Genomic DNA, 18,161 nt, shown 5'->3' with positions numbered 1-18,161 from the left:
CTATCTAACCTATGGGTTAGATAAAATACTCAGTTGCTCTTTTTCCAGGGAGTTTACTTTTCAGCTTCATTCCTCCTGCCATTCAAAACACATGCTGTCTTCCAGACACGGGGCTACCCACTGCTTTCTGGTGTATCTGGTCCAGCGGTGCTGGTCTTTACACTTTAGAAGTCATTATGGTTTTCAAGATTTGTGGGGGTGGGGGAATCTTTTCTTTAGTTCCTGTTTATTGCAACTGTGAAGTTTTGCTTCTCCGTACAACCACGGCAGGTGGTGCTCTTGAACCTTCCAAATGGGAATTGCACTTAGGGAGCTCCAGTAAGGTCAGAATTCCCGATTTTAACCCTCTGTGGTTAGGCCAAGGATATTTCAGCTTTGAGTGAAATGATCTTTATCAGGGAAAGGGAAAGGAGGGAAGAAAAGGTATTTTAAGTGGGCATTGTTTTTTGGCAGTAAATGAAGAAAAGATTAATACAAACAAAGGTAGCTGGTTGGTATATACATACTTAACCACTCTATAGTCCAGTATGTCCCAAGTTTAGATGATAAAGGTGCTAGCTTTGTAACCCATAAATAAAATACTGTAGCTATTAAAGTGTAGGGCTCTATGGAAGTCATTCCAGCTGTGCTATGTACTTGGGTAGCTTCGGTGCTTTCACCTACATATTGTAATTTCCCACTGCAAGCTCCCCAAAACTAATAAGTAGCAACTAGCCTAATTTGAAGAACTTTAAATGATTTCAGAATAGCCTCTTGCTTGTGTCTCAGCTGGCAGCTATAGTCTACATTGAAGATTGTGTGACTGCCATCATCCCTTGTCAACTAGAAGGTGGTATTTGGAAGTCTGATACATTTCAGTCCATACTTCTCTAGGTCTTTACGTTTTTACCCATCCTATGTTGGCACCCTAGAAAATCTGGACCAGCAAGGCCATCAGCAGCAGAGACACAAATTCTCTTTCAGCTGGTAACAAACAGATGGTGATTAAAACTGGCAACTGGCGACATATATGCCTTTAAAAACAAAACAAAGCAAAACAATGAAAAATAGAATATTTCAAACGGAAAACCCACCTCTCAGGATTCCTAGTTTGAAAAAGTTTAGGAAAGTAGCTTAAAAATAAGCACTCTGAGCAGAATTTCAAAACTTTGGGAAGAAAAATGATTACGAGTATATGCCAGTTACCTAGTTGACTGAATTCCTACCCAAGCTTTTTTGCAGCAATTTTCCTGGCAGTGTACCATTGCTCGTTCTTTTGATTATTTCTTGGAAATAATGTTTTCCTTCGGCACTTAGGTAAAAAAAAATAATAAAAAATACACCCACTTAATTTCTTCTAGCAGCATTTAGTGCTTCTGTTCCCTTACCCTCTTCTGTTTATGTCCACTGTCTTCAGAGACATATGCCTTAGGGGAAATGGTACGTTTGATCCAAAATGTTACTCAAATACACTTGTTTAGTTTTTTAGGGATTTGTTTTGTTGAAGGATGAAGAGTCGACACCAATAGATGGTGCTGTTGGTGCATTAATAAGGTTCAGTTTCACATTTGTTTTCTGGTCTGTGGCTGGAATTTTTTAAAAAAAAAAAAAAAAAGAACAAAACAACAAAATCCCTAATGCTAAGCTTTTATCCAAGATGAAAAACACTGCCCACACTGAACCGGTCACCGTTTAACTTTAACCTGAACTGTGGCCCAGGAAATCCTTCAACATAAATAACCTTGGAAGCTGCTATGACCATTTTTGGAACATGCTCCCTCAATAAATCTGTTACTTTGTTGTGCAATGTTGAAGTGTGCAGTTGTTTCTCTGATTAATTAGGGCAAAAAATAAACTTGCACGATCAATCCAAGCTGTGACACGTTTCAGCCCTGGCTGGGACATGTGGGTAAAAGAGGCCTTAGAGCCTTCTCAACAGCTTTGCCCTGGGATTTTAACATGCACGCTTTTGAGTTTATTTTATTTGACTAGATAAGGCAACTGCTAACAAAGTCTGTATCTGCCACATTTCAGGCTGTCACAGCATTGCCATGCCAGGTAGGTAAGGGTAGGACTGCAGAAAGTAAGGGTTTGTTCATCTTCACCACCTGCCCCTACTAAAAATGACAGAAAAGCTTTACGTAATAGTGTTTACTTTATTTCACATATTACCCATGGAGAACAGCTGATACATTCTCTACATCTTCCACCAGTCTGGAATGCGAGATAAAAAAGGTATGGAAAAAGAGTTTAACAACGTTTGACATTCACGATATGAAAAATAGAGGGGATACAATGTTTTAAAATGCCCATATGCAATATATATATATAAACGTATAAAAATAAAATATATTTTCCAAAAAAGATACAAACAGGACATGACACAGGACAATCTTAAATATCGATACGTATCTCATGATCCACACACACCGCACCGCACATAATTAACAAAAACCACGTACAATTGCACTTTTCCTCTCTGTGACGTTCAAGTATATCGCAGTCCCCGCAGGGACTAGTGAGTGTCCGATTCCCTGCCGGGTGCAGACAGCGCAGAGGGTAGAGCAGGTGGGGGCGACCTGGCCTGCCCGGGGGCCGGCTGCGGGGCTCCCCCGAGCGCCCCTCCTCGGGGCGGCCGGAGCCGGGCAGCGCAGGGCGCAGCCTCCCGGCGACGAAGGCCCAGTCCCGGTCCCCGGCGGCGAGCACGGCGCGAGGGGCGGCCGCCTTCCAGCCCCAGGCGGCGGCGGCGGGGCCTCGCCCGGGGAGGGCGAGGAGACCGGGAGCGCCCCGGCGGGGCTCTCACAGCTCCCTCGGCGGCGGCACCACCGGCGGCGCGTCCCGCCGGTCCTCGCTGCCCCGCCGCCCCCGGCCCCGGGAGGGCGCGCCGGGGTCCCGCCCGAACGGACGCTCTCCGCGAGTCCTCCACGAGCTCCCGGAGTGTCCGTGCCTGAGTGCAGCCGGCCGAGGCGCTCACACCCCCAGCGCGGGTGCGCGGGGGAGCGCCCGCAGAGTCCGGGGGGAGCGCAGGGAGCGCCGCCTGCGGCCGTAGCCCTGGGGGCTGATCTTGCTGACGGGGGCGGCGCCGTCCTTATCCTTGTCGGTCAGCTGGTAGATCTGGTGGGCCAGCTTCTGCACCGTGCACGTCCCGAAGCGGCACCCCGTGCGGATGGCTTGGAAGTGGGGGAAGCTGTTAATGCTCTGGCGGTAGCGCTTGACGCGGATGTGAGCATCCTCCCGGCTGCTGCGAGGCAGGAAGAAAGAGCAGGAGTGAGAGCGGCGCGGTGGGGCCCGGAGGAGAGGGCAGGAGACCCGCCGTGCAGCCCCCCCGGCCCTGCCCTCCGCCGAGCGGCGGGAGAGGGGCGACCCGAGCGCGGGGCAGAGCTCGCTACCCACGGGAGGAGAGGCCCCGCCGTTTTGTGGCCGTTACTTTATCTAGGGATCCAGAGCTCAAGTTACTATTTATATTTGCCTTTCGCAGTGAAAGCGCTGCTATCTTCCGCCGGCTGAAGAGCGCGGGGAAAGGGAGGCGGCTCCCTGCAGGAGCTGTCTCCGGGGCTCGGGGATTTGCAGCAAGGACCCGAAACACCCGGAAACGAGGGGACCCGGAAACTTTCTGCTGGCTTGAGCAACTGTCCGAGCCCGGAGGGTTCGAGCTGGAAGTTACCTGGAATGCGAGACGCGGGGATCCTCCTTCACGTCCTGGGGCCGTACGAGTGGCTGCACGGCGGCGGCTGCTCCCAGAGCTCGGAGCGCGCCCGAGGGCTTCACGTCCCGCTTGGCTCGGCTCAGTGCCCATTTCGTCCATCTGAAAGGAGCGCAAAGGAAGAGGACAGCCTGTTAGTGCAAGCCTGCAGGGCGGGAGCCAAGCCAAACAGATTCGAGGGGCGATAATCTTTGCCAGCGCTGAGATTTTTCGGACTTTTTTGGGGATGCTTCCTGAAAGGGCACGCGGCCCTGTGCAATTCCCGCAGGGAGTCCGGTCCCTCTGGTCGCAGCCGGAGCCCGGCGCTGGGGCGCGGAGGCTCCAAGAGCGGCTGGGCGCGCTCCCATACTCACTTTCTTTTGAACTCTGTCGCTACGTCCACCCTTGCAGCATCCACCCCGAAGAAGGTCGCAGAGCCGAGATAGAGCAGGGCTACGTGAACCAGTTTCATTCTGGCTGAACTCCTGGTGGATAGAGAAGAGAATTTATAAGCATGTTTGCTAAGATAAGCCAAATAAGGTCTGTCCGTTTCTTTTTCTTTCGGTGGCTCCGAGAACCTCTTCCCTCGGTAGAGCCCCCAGCCTACCGGGAACTTTCTGTGCGACGTGAACCAAAAGCTAGTATTTGCTCAGCAACTTATCGCAGAGTAAATAACAGAGCCTCTAAAGTTTACGTTTGTCGAGAGTTTTACTTGTAGAGGCGGCTGAAAACCAGCAGGATTGCCAGAATACCCCCAGCGGCTTGCATTAGGATACAGCAAACCCACGAGATTAGAGGGAGCTGGCTTTCAGATGCATCGTTTCCCAACTCCGAGAAGTGTTTTGCTGCCTGGAAGTTTATCCCCGATAGCTCATCTTCTCGCTTCACACGCAGAACTAGCTAATTCTGGACCTTATGTTGTAAACTGCAGCTGATGCCAAGAGCCAGTGCAAGGCTCTGCAGCGTAACTTCAAGCTCTTCAAAACAGCCCAGATTTAGCAGATTTCCACTTCCTCTCCACCTCCCCTTCATCTTTTTTTTTTTTTTTAGGGAAAAAACAAACAAACAAACAAACAAACAAAAAAAAACTCTTACCTGACAGTGAGGCTAATCCACTGAGACAAACGTTCTTGCAGTAGCGATCCGAACTCGCAGGGTTTCCTGAGGAGCGAGAGCTCTGTCTTTGTGTGTCTGGAGCAACCACTGCCGAGCTGCGCTCCACCGCTCCCTTTTATAGCGCAGCGCGGGGGAAGTGGGTGGACCTTGGCGTGCCTGGCTGGGCGATTTCTCTTTGACACTTACCCCCACCCCCACATCCCAGGCACTGCTTAATCGTTCTAGCATGGATTGGGGGCAACCCATCCTGGGGGAAAAATTGGAGGATTCATGTAAATTATCTTCAACACCCCCCCGTGGTACTTTATGAATTATAACGACAGCTTTTAGGTGTGGAACCCGAGTCCTGGCATAACTTGCAAAAGCTGCTAAGCCCCTCGTTCTGTTTTGCTGGGGACAGTGGTTTTAACTGTCGGTATAGTACAGAAGTAAGTTTGCACGGTCTGTGCCGTGATTTCTCATTTCGGGCACGTTAACCTCAGGTGGGGGGAAGGAGGAGCATAGGAACCGGACCCGATCGATTTCAAGATCCATGCAAATCCATAAAACAGCAAGGTTTCACAAATAAATCCATATTTGGACAACGTGAATTGTAATGAGTAACTATAATGAATGTCAGCCTTCTTTACATAAGCTAAGAGGTGACAAATCAGCCGTCATTAATATTTATGACTCAACGTAGGTGCATTTTTCATCTAATAAAGTGTTATTGATGTATTTGATCCGTTCAAATCAATCAGTTTCAATGGGTTTGGAAGGCGAAGGTAGGAGCGCACGTTGTGCCCTCGGCCAAGGGGAGCGGTGCCGCTGCCACAAACACAGGGCACCTGAGGTGCGCGGGGTCACGGCTCCAAGGAAGCCTTGCGCAGCTCGCCGGGTGCCGCAGCTCGGTCTACATGACTGCCTTTACTTCACCGGCTCCGCTGCTAAACCAGTGCACGAACGTCTCCAGGACCGGGGGCCCTAACAGCATTCTCCTGGCTGACCGGAGGCAAAACCTGTTTTTTGCAGCCTGTATCATCTGCGCCCCGTGGCGCTTCAGCCCCACAGAGCTCTCGCCGCGCAGGGGGTGCAGAGCCGGGCGCGGCCGGGCTGGTTTTCTCCCCGCCGGGCCAGGGGTAGCGCCCCTCGCCCCGCGCCCGGCCGGAGCCGGCCCCGGGCTGCGTGTGCCGGGTGTTTCGCCCGCATCTCGCCGCGAGCGCGGTGTTTCAGAGATCAGGTGAATTACGTGCTCGTGACTCTGCCTTGCTAGGTAGCCGCGCTGCCTGCTACACCCCGGAGAGGTATGTGCGAGGGGATGACTGACACTTCCCTACGCGCGGCTCACTCGGGGGGAGCTGCCGCCTCCCTCGCCAGCAGCGGCCGGGCCCCCGGGGGCTCCCGGCTCCGGCCCCCCCCGACTGGGGCAAGCTGGTGGCAGCGGCTCGCCCTGCCCGCTGCCGCCCCGGAGGGGCAGCGCACGGCTGGCGGTCACCCTGCACCCCCGCTCCGTTTCCCCGACCGTGAGCTGGCCTCTGGGGCAAGCCCGGATCCGCTCCTGCGCCGCACCTGCCCGGCCGGAGCACGGGGCGGGAGGCGGCTGCGAGAGCCGGGTAGCCCCGGGCTCTGCCTCGTCCCTTCCGCCACTGGCTCGGGCGGTCCCGCGGAGCCGCAGCCCCGCTGCCCTCCACGCGGACCGTGCTCCGAAGCAGAAGTGCACCGAGCGAGGGGCTCGGTTTCTTTCCCGGGGAGAACGGGGGAAGAGGTGGCCTAGAGAGGGACGGTGTCGCGAGCGGAGCCGCGCAACTGCACCATATCACAGTGAGCGGCCTTCCGAGACCTCATGAGGCAGCTCAGGCTCGAGGGAGTCTGCACGTTTACTTGATCAGCAGAAGCTGGAACGGAATCTAACTTCTCTGAATGAGAAGGCAGGATTTTGTGTCACGGGCATTGCTTTGATTTAATTTAAATCTCTTGTTCCAGTAAAAAATCCCACACTTCCCAAAATGCTGGAAAATCCCTCATTAGAATCCTTGGCCAAAAGGGAAGTGCATTTTGTATACTCTTAGGCAAACAATGCAGAAAGAATCCTACGTTGGTTTAGGAATAATAATACTATTAAGACAAGTCACATGTGAGTGCCATGCTGACTACAATGGCCATTTTAGTGACACAAAATTAGCTCATTCAACTTTGTGTGTGGGCAAACTTTGGCACATAAATGATCAGGCAAGCTGCAGTTTGTTGCTGACGTGATTTGTGAAAGGGCTTCAGCAGGTAAAGCTGGTTTCAAATCTAACACAAAACATCACATTCTCAGTTCAGATGCTCGTTTTGTTCTTCCTCAGCACGTGCATTCCCAAGCAGCTTGAAAATGAGCAATAGTCACTGAATTTGTGCAATGAGGTAGTAACAAGTTCTGCTTCATAAAAAATTACTTTGTAAATAGCTATTTACATTTCAAAAAAAATGATAGAGTGTTCTGTGGACTTTTTTTTGGCAAAGTATTATTCTGAGGCAATGCCACACAGTTCCACAAGACTGGGCTCTTTTCAAGAAGTGTAGGCTCTCCTCTGGGTGCTGCCTCATCCGTCACAGAGAAGTTGGCCTGGAGAAACATCCGGCTCTTGTACTTGTTTACTGATTATCTTGGGCATGTCATTCAACCTCTCAGTATTGCTGTATGTACAGAAAATTTTACAACATCTACCTAGCAGGGAGATTGTGAGGATCTCCCTGCTGTTTTGTGCTCTTTTGTACAGTATTTTATTCAGGTGAAGTTTTATTCCAAAAGCAAAGGTCTTAACGCCTGTAGGCATCAATGGCAAATAAGTTTGAGGCAAATATTCTATGTTGATTATGCAAGAAAATTGTTATTTGAAGCCAGTGGGAGTGCTTTTGCATATTTCATTCCAGGTTGGTACAAACTTTACTGAATTCATAGGCAATGAGTATGAATATACTTGATTGTACTTCAGGCTGTATAAAATCAGCACAAAGATAATACTAGCAGAAGAACGACACCCTATGAAGCATGTAAAACCCTTGTCAAGCTCCACACAGAAAAGCCTTGCTGTTGGTGCATGTATTCAGACAGTGTATTGTGTCAAGGGTACAGTGACAAGGGACAATTCCATCTCCAGTGGTCCGACTGGAAATGTGATGGTTTCAGTGTGCCTCATGTCTGGTAGGTTTGAGTATGCTAAACAAAACCTCCTCAGTGAGGGAGATGCATATTGGCAGAGAAAAACTGCTCAGGGTCATGGCTGCTTTCCTCTTCTGGTAAGGGGTGTCACTAAACTGGTGGGTGACACTGGATTAAGGGACTGCAGGCTGAATGTGACCTTCATACTTGCTGAAGGAGAAGTTGACTGTACAAGCTGCTGAGAACCTTCACATCTTTTTGGTGCCAGGCACATAGTCTGAGTGCGGCAACATTATCCCTTGTATGCTTTCTGTCTCCTGGGGGGCGGACACTGCCCCACAGTTCTTGCCCAGGTCCTGCTGGAGACCTAGGCCTTGGTGTCCACCCACAGCTGCTGCTCTAGGAACCCCTTCATGGCCCGGTAGCAGCCAAGCTACTCTGCTGGAACAGAGGGAATTTTATTTTTGGTGGTCTGGATGAAAGTTCAGTTTACTTTGCATTAGACTTTAAGCGAGCAAACAACGTCTGCTCCACTTCCTCGTCTGTCCTATAAGAATATTAGATTACTCTCTACTAAAGGGAAGTTAAGGAAGTAAATTACGGCTGACTGAGTCCTTTTGGTGTCCATGCAGGTACGCAGCCAAACAGCTGTGTTGGAGCCCAGATGAACGGTGCCCTTCCTGTCACGAGTACCTAAGACATGCCACTTCTTATGACCTGCTTTATAGACTAACCAAGCTTTGGTTGTATTGGTCTAGATGGAAGAAGGAACAAGGCTGTATGTAAAGTGGGTGCTAGTACTATTGGGGACTCAATAAGTAATATTTTCCTCTTGATCTAGCTTTTGTTAATGCCCTGAGAAAATTTTTAGGTGGTATTCTCCTCCCAGAGGTGCTGGCTTAAAAGAGAAGTGAGACTTAAGTACTGAGATTTGTCATTGCATATTGAACCATTTTATGAGTGCAGATATGATAACCCTAAGGTTCTGTTTGAGCTCCAAATTAGGTAATTTCTTAGCGTTTCTAAACTTTCTCTCCAGGTGTAGCTACACACAACATTATCCTGTGCTTTCACAAACTGTTGCATGTCCTGGCTTTGTGCTGTTGAACAGCTGCAGCGTCCACCCCTAGGAGTTATGGCGCTGAGCCTTATCCTTGTCCACTTCACCAGCAATATGTGGCTTCATTAAGATTTGCATTCCTTTTTTGCTACTTCAGAAATGCTTTAATCAAAAAACTCATTGTTTTGAAAGCAGCTTTCTGGGTCTCAGTCATTAAAGCCTACAGGATCACGGTCCAAAAAGCCTATGTGTAATTTAAGAAAGGTATTCCTTCTAGCTCCTGCCTAATATAGGAAGTAACTGACCCCACAGCGTGCGTCTCTTGAAAAGTATTTCCAATTTTTTTGATGTATATATATGTTATTTCCAAAGTTAATAAGCAATTTATTAAACCTTAGATCTTCCTACATGGTGTTTGACTTCAAAACAGTTAAGCCATGAAGCTGATTGTTTGAAGGAGATTTTGACTGCAGTCCTTCTGTGAGAAGGTACGAGCAAGAACATTGTAATTGATTCTTGAAGCTTCCCAGCTAATTTGCCCCCGGGTTATCAGCAAGACATTGCATTGCTATGCCTCAGCTAAGCAGGAGGTGTAAGTATTGCATGCTTGAAACAGAAATGTCTCTGTGAAACTGCTAGTGACTAACTGTTGGGTCCTTCTCGATGGTGGATGGTCAGGAGCAACTTCAGTGAATTTGCTGAATTTCCATGTGCACCGCGGCTGCTGCAGCTCCTCGCTGTGGTGTGACTGATGTCCTTTGTATTGTTTGTTCTCTCTGTGCTGTCAAACAGGACGTACATGGAAGCTTATCATAATGTTTTGGCAGACTCTCAGCCAGTTAGCCAAGCACCGCACTGGCAGACACCCTGTTTATCAGCAGCATCTCTGCGACTGCTGGCAAGCCCGCCGGGCTTTTGAGGGTAAAGAGTCTAAAAGGTGCCGGCCTCACATGCACGTTACGAACAAGCAGCGCGACCTCTCCCCGCCGCTTTGCGGGGCGCCCCAAAGCAGCACGTCGGAGGCGGGGAGGGCGACGAGCCCGATCCCCGGAACGCCGTCGCAAGCCCCGCGATCCGCACTGACGGGGCGGCCGCGTCGGCCGCGTCGGGCGGGAGGCCGGGCAGCCGGCGGGAGCGGGCAGCCGCGCTCCGCTCCGCACCGCAGGGCCGGGCAGGGCGCCGCAGCCTCCGCTTTCACGCCCGCCTTGCCCCTGCCCCGCCGGTGCGGTCGCCGTGAGGGAGAGCGGGGCCCGAATGCTGCTCCCGCCGCGCGGCTGCCTGGCAGGCGGCCGGCGGGCAAGGCGGGCACGGCGCCCTTGGAGCGTTCAGCGCGCGACCGTTGGAGCCGTTAGCACCCGGCCGTTGGGGCCGTTAGCGCCCGGCCACTGGGGCAGTCGGCGCCCGGCCGTTGGAGCAGTTAGCGCCGTCGCAGTCGGACCTCCTCTCGGCCGCGACATGTTCCGCGCATCCCGGACAAAACGTGAACAGGAAACATCCTGGAAATGTGGGTCACGATTCCCCAGGAAGAGCTCCCGGCCGCAGCTCGCAGCCCGCTTTATTTTCGCACAGGCTGAGGGGGGCCGTGGCCCCGGCCCCCGCCCCCGCCAGCTCCTCTCAGAGGTCCCCGCCGCAGGGCGTCGGGCAAAGCCCCGCTCACACACCGAGCTTTTGGCAGAGAGCTGGGCGCACACCGCCGCACTAGGGGCTGCCCGGGCCCGCCACCATTGCTGCAGAAAATACCCGGTGCCCGGGGGGTGGGTGCTTCACCGGACGGACAGCCCGTGGCGCTGCGAGGAGACAAAGACCGCGGCGGGCAGGAGGGACCCGGCCGAGGGTAGCATCTGCTGCGGGGGTTGGCGGTCCCAAGGCCTCCAGCGGCCCCGCTCGCCTCTCGCCTGGCCTGGGGCAGCGCGGCCGGACCGGGGCCACAGCCGCCGCGTGCCGCCGGCGATCCCGCAGCCCACGCCCAGCCCGGCGGGGTCACGGCGCAGCGGGCTCGGCGGCGCGCAGGCGCACAGCGCGCCCGCGCCTCCAACATGGCTGAGATGGTGCCGCTTGTCCTGCGGCGGGCGCGCCGGGGAGGATGCTGAGCCGCCCGGGAGCCGCCGCCGCCGCCGCCGCAGCAGGGGTGGCGAGGCCCGAGACGGGCCCCTCTCAGCCATGGCCAGGCTGGCCGACTACTTCATCGTGGTGGGCTATGACCACGAGAAGACAGGTAGGTGTGGCTGCGCGCAGGGCTGCTCCGCTGTCCTGGCCTCTTCCCCCCTCCCCTCTCTCCTGCTCGGCCCCGGCCCCCTCCCGCCTCCCGCGGGGCCGCGGGAGGAGGAGACTGGCGCGCACACGGCGCCCGGGCCGCACCGCGGGGAGCAGGGCGCCCGGGGGCGACGGCGACGGCCTTCCCCCCGCGAGGGGCACGGCGGGCTGGGAGCCGCGGGAGGGTGAAGCCCCCTTTCCCGAGCCGGAGTGGGGCGGTGAGGAAGCGGGGGGGCTGCTCTCCCGGCCGGGCCGCGGCACCTCCGGGCGGCGGGGCGGCCTCGCCTCCGCCCGGCGGCCTCAGCCCACCTGGCCGGCCCCGGCCCCGCAGCCTCGCCCCGCTGTCCCTCGCCGTTGTTAGCGGCAGCGCTTCTCTCGAGCGGCGGGGCCGCGACAAACGGCGCCTGGGGACCCGCCCGGCAGCCAGCGGCCCCTCCCGCGGGGACAGCGGGAGCGCTCTTGCGCGCTTCTTTCCCGAGTGATCTGCACAGAAAGCAGCGATACCGACTGCTGGCCCCCGTCTTCTTTGTGCTCTTAGCTGAGGCACGTACACACGCAGCCACAAAGGAAAACGAAGACAGGGATGGTGGAAAGCGACAGGGGTTTTGGCCGTTTCAACTGGGGGTTTGCAGCTTTTCAGTTAACTGGTGATTACAGAGGTGCCGCTGCTGACACCTCGGGAAGCACTGTGCGTTCAGTAGGCTGTTCAGGAATGGCTGCTTTTCTTAGGGGATCGTTTTCTTGTTTTTTGTCTGCTCGGAAGAAAGGAGAGTGGTGTTATCTCTTAACATTTTGTGGGTAACGAAAGTAGCTTCAGTTGTGTAATCTTCTGTTTTGGTAATGTCACACTCCTTTGCTGAAAAGACCCGAAATCAGTATGTGAACTGATTTGAAAATGAACTAATTGCCAACTGATACGTGCATGTGCTGGGTATTTCAGAATGATTCTTTGAATGTGTGTTGTCAATAAAATAGTATTCTAAACAGTTGAATGTTCCTTAATTTATTTGGCTGTACATAAAACAAACAACACTCAAGTTTGTTACTCTATGTTATTCTTTGAAGTGGCAATTGCTTGGAGACTATATTTGTTCATTGTAAAATATTAGGTAATAAACTATTAGAATAAGATCTCTTTGTTTTTCAGAAAGATAACACTCAGAGAAATTATGGTATCTATGTGTTTAAGGATATAGTTGCCCACAAAGTTGTACCAAGAGTCTCCAGGATTTTACTATACCAGTATTATTACAGTAATTATGGTGTGGTTCCCCCTCCACTCACTTTAAATAGACTTGTCCTAACTGTAGTGGCAAAATTACAAGACATTTGAAATGGAGAACACTTTGTCTGAAATAACGTCTTTCCACTCTCCTGTTTGGAACATTTTTCCCTGCAATATTAGAGAGCCCAAGTCAAAACAAAGAAACAAAAAATCCAGGAGGAGGCATAGGAAGTAGACTGCCCTCTTAAAGGTTATGATCGGTCTGACATAGCCACTATGTGGAATAAAATTGCAGATTATATTGGAAAGCTTTATGTTGGTGGAATGTCTTCATCTGTAGTATTGAAGCACGTGTTTAGCTTCCTGTACATAAATTGTCTTAAGTTTAGTAGAATTGCTTGTATGTATGAAGTTGAGCAGATCCAGAAATAAGTCCAGGATCAGAACCTTAATTTTTAAAGGTCATGCCCAGAAAGTAACTATTTAGACTTCATTATTTAAATTACTTCTTGCTACTTTAATGCTTCATAATAAAAATGTTTGAAGAAACAACATTCTGTTGGAGACTAGGCATGCATTGTTTTCCAAATTCCTTTACCCCCACATCCAGTCCCATAACACATGGAGTACTGACCTTTCTTTTTCTTGTAAAGTCATAGCTTACTTGATGTGTTTATGCTTCCTTCTCAATGAAAAAGCAGGAGCATATGTTTCTGGGACTGTGGACTTATTACCTGTGAATCTTTTAGGTTTTTAATTATGTTCTCTCTTTTTTTTTTTTTCTTCTTCTTCCCATTTTCAACAGTATTCTGGCTTGGTTTAAATACATTTGATTTTAATTTTGAGTGTAATCATATTTTGTATTGTTTTTCAAGGATAAGGTATGGAATATCTTTGTATAAACAAGCAAACAAAAATCCTGTAATTTTTCCCTTTTTCCCCAACCTATATGTCAGCAACAGTTTGGATAATATGCACTTGAAGTTAGTAAGAAAAGATGTTTATATTAATGACTGTTAGCCCCCAAAAGCTCTCGTGCCTCTTCTGTCTCTTTCTACAGTAGCCATTATCCGTCCCGATTTCAGGTGGGTTAAATGGATTTATTTACATGTGCCAATATCTGCAGTGTATTGAAAATGTGGCGAAGATGTTTTTTTCATGTTAGTCTAGCAAACCATATTTTCTAGTTTATCAGATTATGTAGCTTTATTAAAAAACATTCACTATAAGTATCTAAAATTATGCATTTGTGGTCTTGTGCAATTTGGGAGTGGGGTTCTAGATTTTCCTGTAGTGGAAAAACTTTGATTTTGATGTTAAAAGTTTTTATCCAAAATGATTGGAGAATGTTTTTCTTGTCCTCAAATGAACCAAAGAGAGTATCCTTTGAGGATCTGTATCTCAAACATTGCAAAATTCATTTCTGTTACTATCTGGGTCTGTGTAAATTGCTGTTAGTGCAGTCCTCGTGGCCATCCCTGTTAAGTCTTCCCTTCCCTTGCACTAACACTGTTGGTGGACCTTCTGATGGCCCACTCTAGGATGCTGACCTGTCAGAAGGACCCTTCTTGCTGACTAATTTGTCTATGTGACTTATTTTTTTTTCTGAGTTAGTTTTCTGCTCATTTTTCAAACACAGTTTACTTATCAGGGTATCAGATGAGTGCAGGATCAGCATAAAGGAGGAACAGGAGCATAAGTCACTGCAGCCTGAATTTGTTTCAGCTTGAATCATCCTAGAACCCTGAGCACAAAGCTTTTCGTCAGGTGCCTCTCTCTCCTTTGTACTGTGGGTGCCTAAAAGTAGATCATGGAACAGGCGGTTTATTTATGCCTGGCAAGATGTATGGAGATCAGCAGGAGTGGAGAATGAGCTTTGCCATTGATTGCTTAGATGTCAGTAGGCTTTCAGGCACCTAGGAAGTTAAGAAAAAATCTTTGTGTTTTAAAGGATGATCTCAATCACCTAGCTTTTTATCTATTTCAGACACAGTTGACTATATTTCTGTTTAAAAACTACTTTGTCCATACCTTTCCCCATGAAAATAAACTTGAATTTATCATAGTTATTGGTACTATGTATTTTAAAACTGATTTTGAACCACTACAGAAAATCATGATAGTGGTAGTTCCTGCTGGACTTTTGTGTTCATTCCTTGGCAGAGGTGGAGAAACCAGATTTAATAAATTTTCCCTGCTTGTTTTAACAATGGAAACGTGAAGGATTTCAGTGATACACCAAGGTTGATTGCTTTACTGTGTTTATTTTGCATTCACCTGGACCTTTACTAAGGGGGATAACATTTTTCTCCAACATATCAGTGCAATATAAAGCTGTTACATAACTTGCTGCAAAAGGCATTTACAGAAGGCTCTTTGAAGGGAACAGATGTGCTAGAAAATGGAGGCTCTGGGTTAAAAGCAGGACAAAATCCCAGAAGTCCCTACTGTATAGCCACTTTGTTTTTCCATCAATTTTGAAGTGTACTTGATGTGTTGCACCAAAAGTTTCCATTTCATATGTTTGAATAATGGAATGTGGATGAGATTTAGGAAGAACACAGATGTTTGCAAAGATCATAGAAGGGCATGAGAAAATGCCTTTTTTGTTTTGTTTGGTTTTGTTTTTGCTGGTATAAAACTATACTCATAAATTTATCACTTGAATTTCCACATGGTGGCACATGTAAAAAGTAAGAGACAACATTTTGTGTCTTTCTTGTCTCAGAAACTGAAAGGTAGGATTAATGAAGAGATAACTAAATACTGGATTTGTTTATTCTACCCACGCACCCATAATGGTCTTGCTATAGGATGCTGTTTTGTACACACCTGTGAGAGGGAGAGAATGTTTTCTGTGAGACTTTTCTGCTGGGTTTTTTAATGTTCTTCCTTGTTGTGTGTAGTTGTAATGTGTATGGCAGAAGGTGTAAGGCTTGCAACAGTTTTATAGCAGTTTCATTTGACTGTTGTCATAACTGATAAATGCTGATACAATGTGTAGGCTCTGTTGTGGTTGTTTCTGTTATGATTTTTATCAGCTTCTTTTCAAGGAAGTCTTTCTTGTCTAACCTAGTTTCATATCCTAATGGGTTTTGAAACTAGATAAGTGATTACTGATAGAGTGGGAGAAATTCCTAAATGCAATTGTCTGATACTGTTTTTTTTTTCTGTTCTTTTTTTCCTTTTTTTTCTTTTTTTTTTTCTTTCCATGGGCAGATTTTGCCTGTGAAGAAGTATTATTTTCATTTTGGGGGTTAAATAGCATATAATATGATGAGAAGTTTTTTTTTTGGGGGGGTATATTTATTGTGTATTCATAGTTGGGCATTCCACTGGGCTAGCACATATATGAGGAGTGGATGATTTCTTGGTGTCTTAATATGCAATTCTTGTAAAATAGAACAAGTAGAAAAATAAGGGTATCAAGTAGTTACTTCAGTGGTTTTCTTACCTGTGCTGGAGCTTAATTTGATTCAAGTGTGATCTAGATCTGAACATGCAAATCTCAAAGTGAAAAAGACCATAAAAACTAGATTATTTCTTTTGTGGCAAAAGGAAGAATCTTTCTTGTAACTGTAGTTTAGTGAAGCATTAGCTGTAGCATCAGGACTGAATCAGAATGCAGATATATAAGTATCTGCGTTTTGGCAAGAGATTACTGTGGCTGGGTATGGCTGAAGAAGGGCACGAGTGCCCTAAACATTTTCCAAGCAAATTAGTTGCTCTAATGTAGGAAGGTATCTCTTGTAACCTTGTTCTTGCTTGGGTTAGTCTTTTGATACAACAGTCTCCCTTGTACCCCACAGAAACAGAAAAACAGAATGAGAGAAGAACACTTTTGCTGCTTTTTTTTTTTTTCCTTGTAAGATAAGGCTATCCTGAAAAGCTACTTGGAGGAAAAAAAAACAGTATTTTTCTGGTAGCATTTCTTCCTTGAATGTATTCAGGCTATAGATTCTAATATGTAATGTTGACAAAAAACAGGAAAAAGCTACTGTTGTTTTGACTTATAGATTCACTAACATTTCAGAAAAAAAATTAACACAGTTCATTTTAACTTTTCTTTCCTGCAAATGTCTGTTACTGAATCTCTCTGAAGAACTTGTATTTGAAACTCTCTGCTCACTTGGTCTTGCCTTCATAGCAGCAGTAGCAATATTTTTTTTTTCTGCCTATTCATTTAAACTGAGACATTCGCGAGGTTTGAATGTTTATGGTGTAAGCTGTCTTAATTTCTCCTAAAACATAAGGACACAGATTTTCTTGAGGGAAGTAACATTTCTTGTCTTTGGGGAGGTTTCAAGGCTAAATTGCAATAAAGAATCTCTTTTCCCTTTTCTGTCCTGGATTAATGTTGTGGATTACCTAACAAAAAGACACTTTTCATGCAGCATGTTCATGGAAAACAGTTTGTTATGCAAGCCTGAATACTGTTTAAGCACTGGCCTTCTATAACTGCAAGCATATTTTTCAGTGGGGGACAATGAGAGTGGCATTTAACTCCTACAGCATCACAAACATAACAGCCTTATCTTACAACACTGGGGAAGATAATTTTTCTGCTGTGGTAGTTCACTGACATGAATTTAAAACACCAACCACCTCCTGAGCTACTGGTACTTACGAAGTGAAAAACAAAGGAAAACCACAGTCACTGTGGAATCATTTACATGTGGAACAGTAGATTCACTGTTCAACCTTAATAAACATCAGTGTAAGTTGCATCTTACAAATATACACTGGTAATTAGGAAGCCCTCCCTTCAGTTCATCTGTTCTTTTACTCCTTTGCAGTAACATGGGATTTTGCAGCTCATTGTTTATATAGTGAAAATAATTATTTCTAATAATGAACTCTGTTGATGCATTTTCTTCAGTTTGGTGTTTTGGGGCTTGTATTCCACTTATATGTACTTGTTGAAATAGATGATTCCTTTGGTGTCAGTGGTATAATCTGAAGTCAAAGACCATCCAAATAGCATTGATTTGGATTTGACAGCTAAATCCCTGCTCATATAGCCAACAAGATGCTTGTCATTGCTATCTATTAGTGACATGATTTCACATCTCTGATGTTAACAGTTCTCAATTTTCTAATTTTCTACAAATGATATATGAAATGATGAAATCAATTAATGCAGTTTCACTTTGTTTGCTTTGTAGTACTCTTGGGCTCAAGGTAAAGTAACTGATCACAAATTTTCTGTTAAACTGGACATAGGTGACAGATGCTTAGTACTGCTGCCAGAACCAGTGGTAGTACACACAGGTTTTGTGTAGCTGTAGTAGAGGAATGCTAATATACAGAAAGTATAAAATTATCATAATTCTGGATGCAAATTCATGACAGCTGTATATAAAACCACATTGGACTCTGGAGGGCCTCAAGAGATAAAAAGAGACAAAGGAATATTAAGATTACAAAATCAAGTACTTGGAGATTAGGAAAAAAAGGTAGGAATAACATCCTTTTAATGTGACTTATATGTAGCTTCATATGAGTGAAAAACACTTAAAGCACAGAAAATTCATTATCTGATACTTGGACAGGTCTTCAGCAAGATTGGAAATGTCTGTTGAAATAGTACAGACTTGTATGTTGGATCTAATGGAATAGTAACTCAAAGGAAGATGAGACATTCTGGCAGAGGTTTTCACAGATACTTGCAGATGCAAAGGGATGGTGACTCCTCTCTAGAATTTTGAATTCAGTTGTGGAA

The 18,161-nt window shown here is 47.6% G+C and overlaps 2 protein-coding genes across 2 annotated transcripts in view; one reads left to right on the top strand and one right to left on the bottom strand.

The window, feature by feature from the left end:
• Positions 1–2,120: 2,120 nt before the first annotated feature.
• Positions 2,121–5,200, bottom strand: ADM (adrenomedullin). Its single transcript, XM_040559207.1, has 4 exons — positions 4,757–5,200; positions 4,036–4,146; positions 3,644–3,784; positions 2,121–3,220 (listed from the first exon to the last, which is right to left on the bottom strand). Exons 2-4 carry the CDS (start codon positions 4,131–4,133, stop codon positions 2,950–2,952), a joined length of 510 nt encoding a protein of 169 aa, XP_040415141.1. The 5' UTR covers positions 4,134–4,146; positions 4,757–5,200; the 3' UTR covers positions 2,121–2,949.
• Positions 5,201–6,703: 1,503 nt separating this feature from the next.
• The window catches only part of SBF2 (SET binding factor 2), a 257,710-nt gene continuing 246,252 nt past the window's right edge, over positions 6,704–18,161 (top strand). The window contains 1 exon segment of the mRNA XM_040559185.1: positions 6,704–11,176. Within this exon segment, the coding sequence (XP_040415119.1) occupies positions 10,216–11,176 (961 nt within the window). The 5' untranslated portion in view covers positions 6,704–10,215.

This window comes from Cygnus olor, chromosome 5 (assembly GCF_009769625.2).
Source record: "Cygnus olor isolate bCygOlo1 chromosome 5, bCygOlo1.pri.v2, whole genome shotgun sequence".
NCBI classification, from domain to species: domain Eukaryota; kingdom Metazoa; phylum Chordata; class Aves; order Anseriformes; family Anatidae; genus Cygnus; species Cygnus olor.
The sequence above is the reverse complement of the archived record's forward strand: the minus strand, read 5'-3'. Positions and strand labels throughout refer to the sequence as shown.

What these genes read in the sequence shown, in the direction of transcription:
- ADM (XM_040559207.1), bottom strand. Translation starts at nt 4,133, where the DNA reads ATGAAACTGGTTCACGTAGCCCTGCTCTATCTCGGCTCTGCGACCTTC. An exon ending in GCGACAGAGTTCAAAAGAAA is followed by an intron (nt 3,785 to 4,035) that starts GTGAGTATGGGA and finishes CGCTCCTTTCAG; the next exon opens with ATGGACGAAATGGGCACTGA. An exon ending in CCCCGCGTCTCGCATTCCAG is followed by an intron (nt 3,221 to 3,643) that starts GTAACTTCCAGC and finishes CCTGCCTCGCAG; the next exon opens with CAGCCGGGAGGATGCTCACA.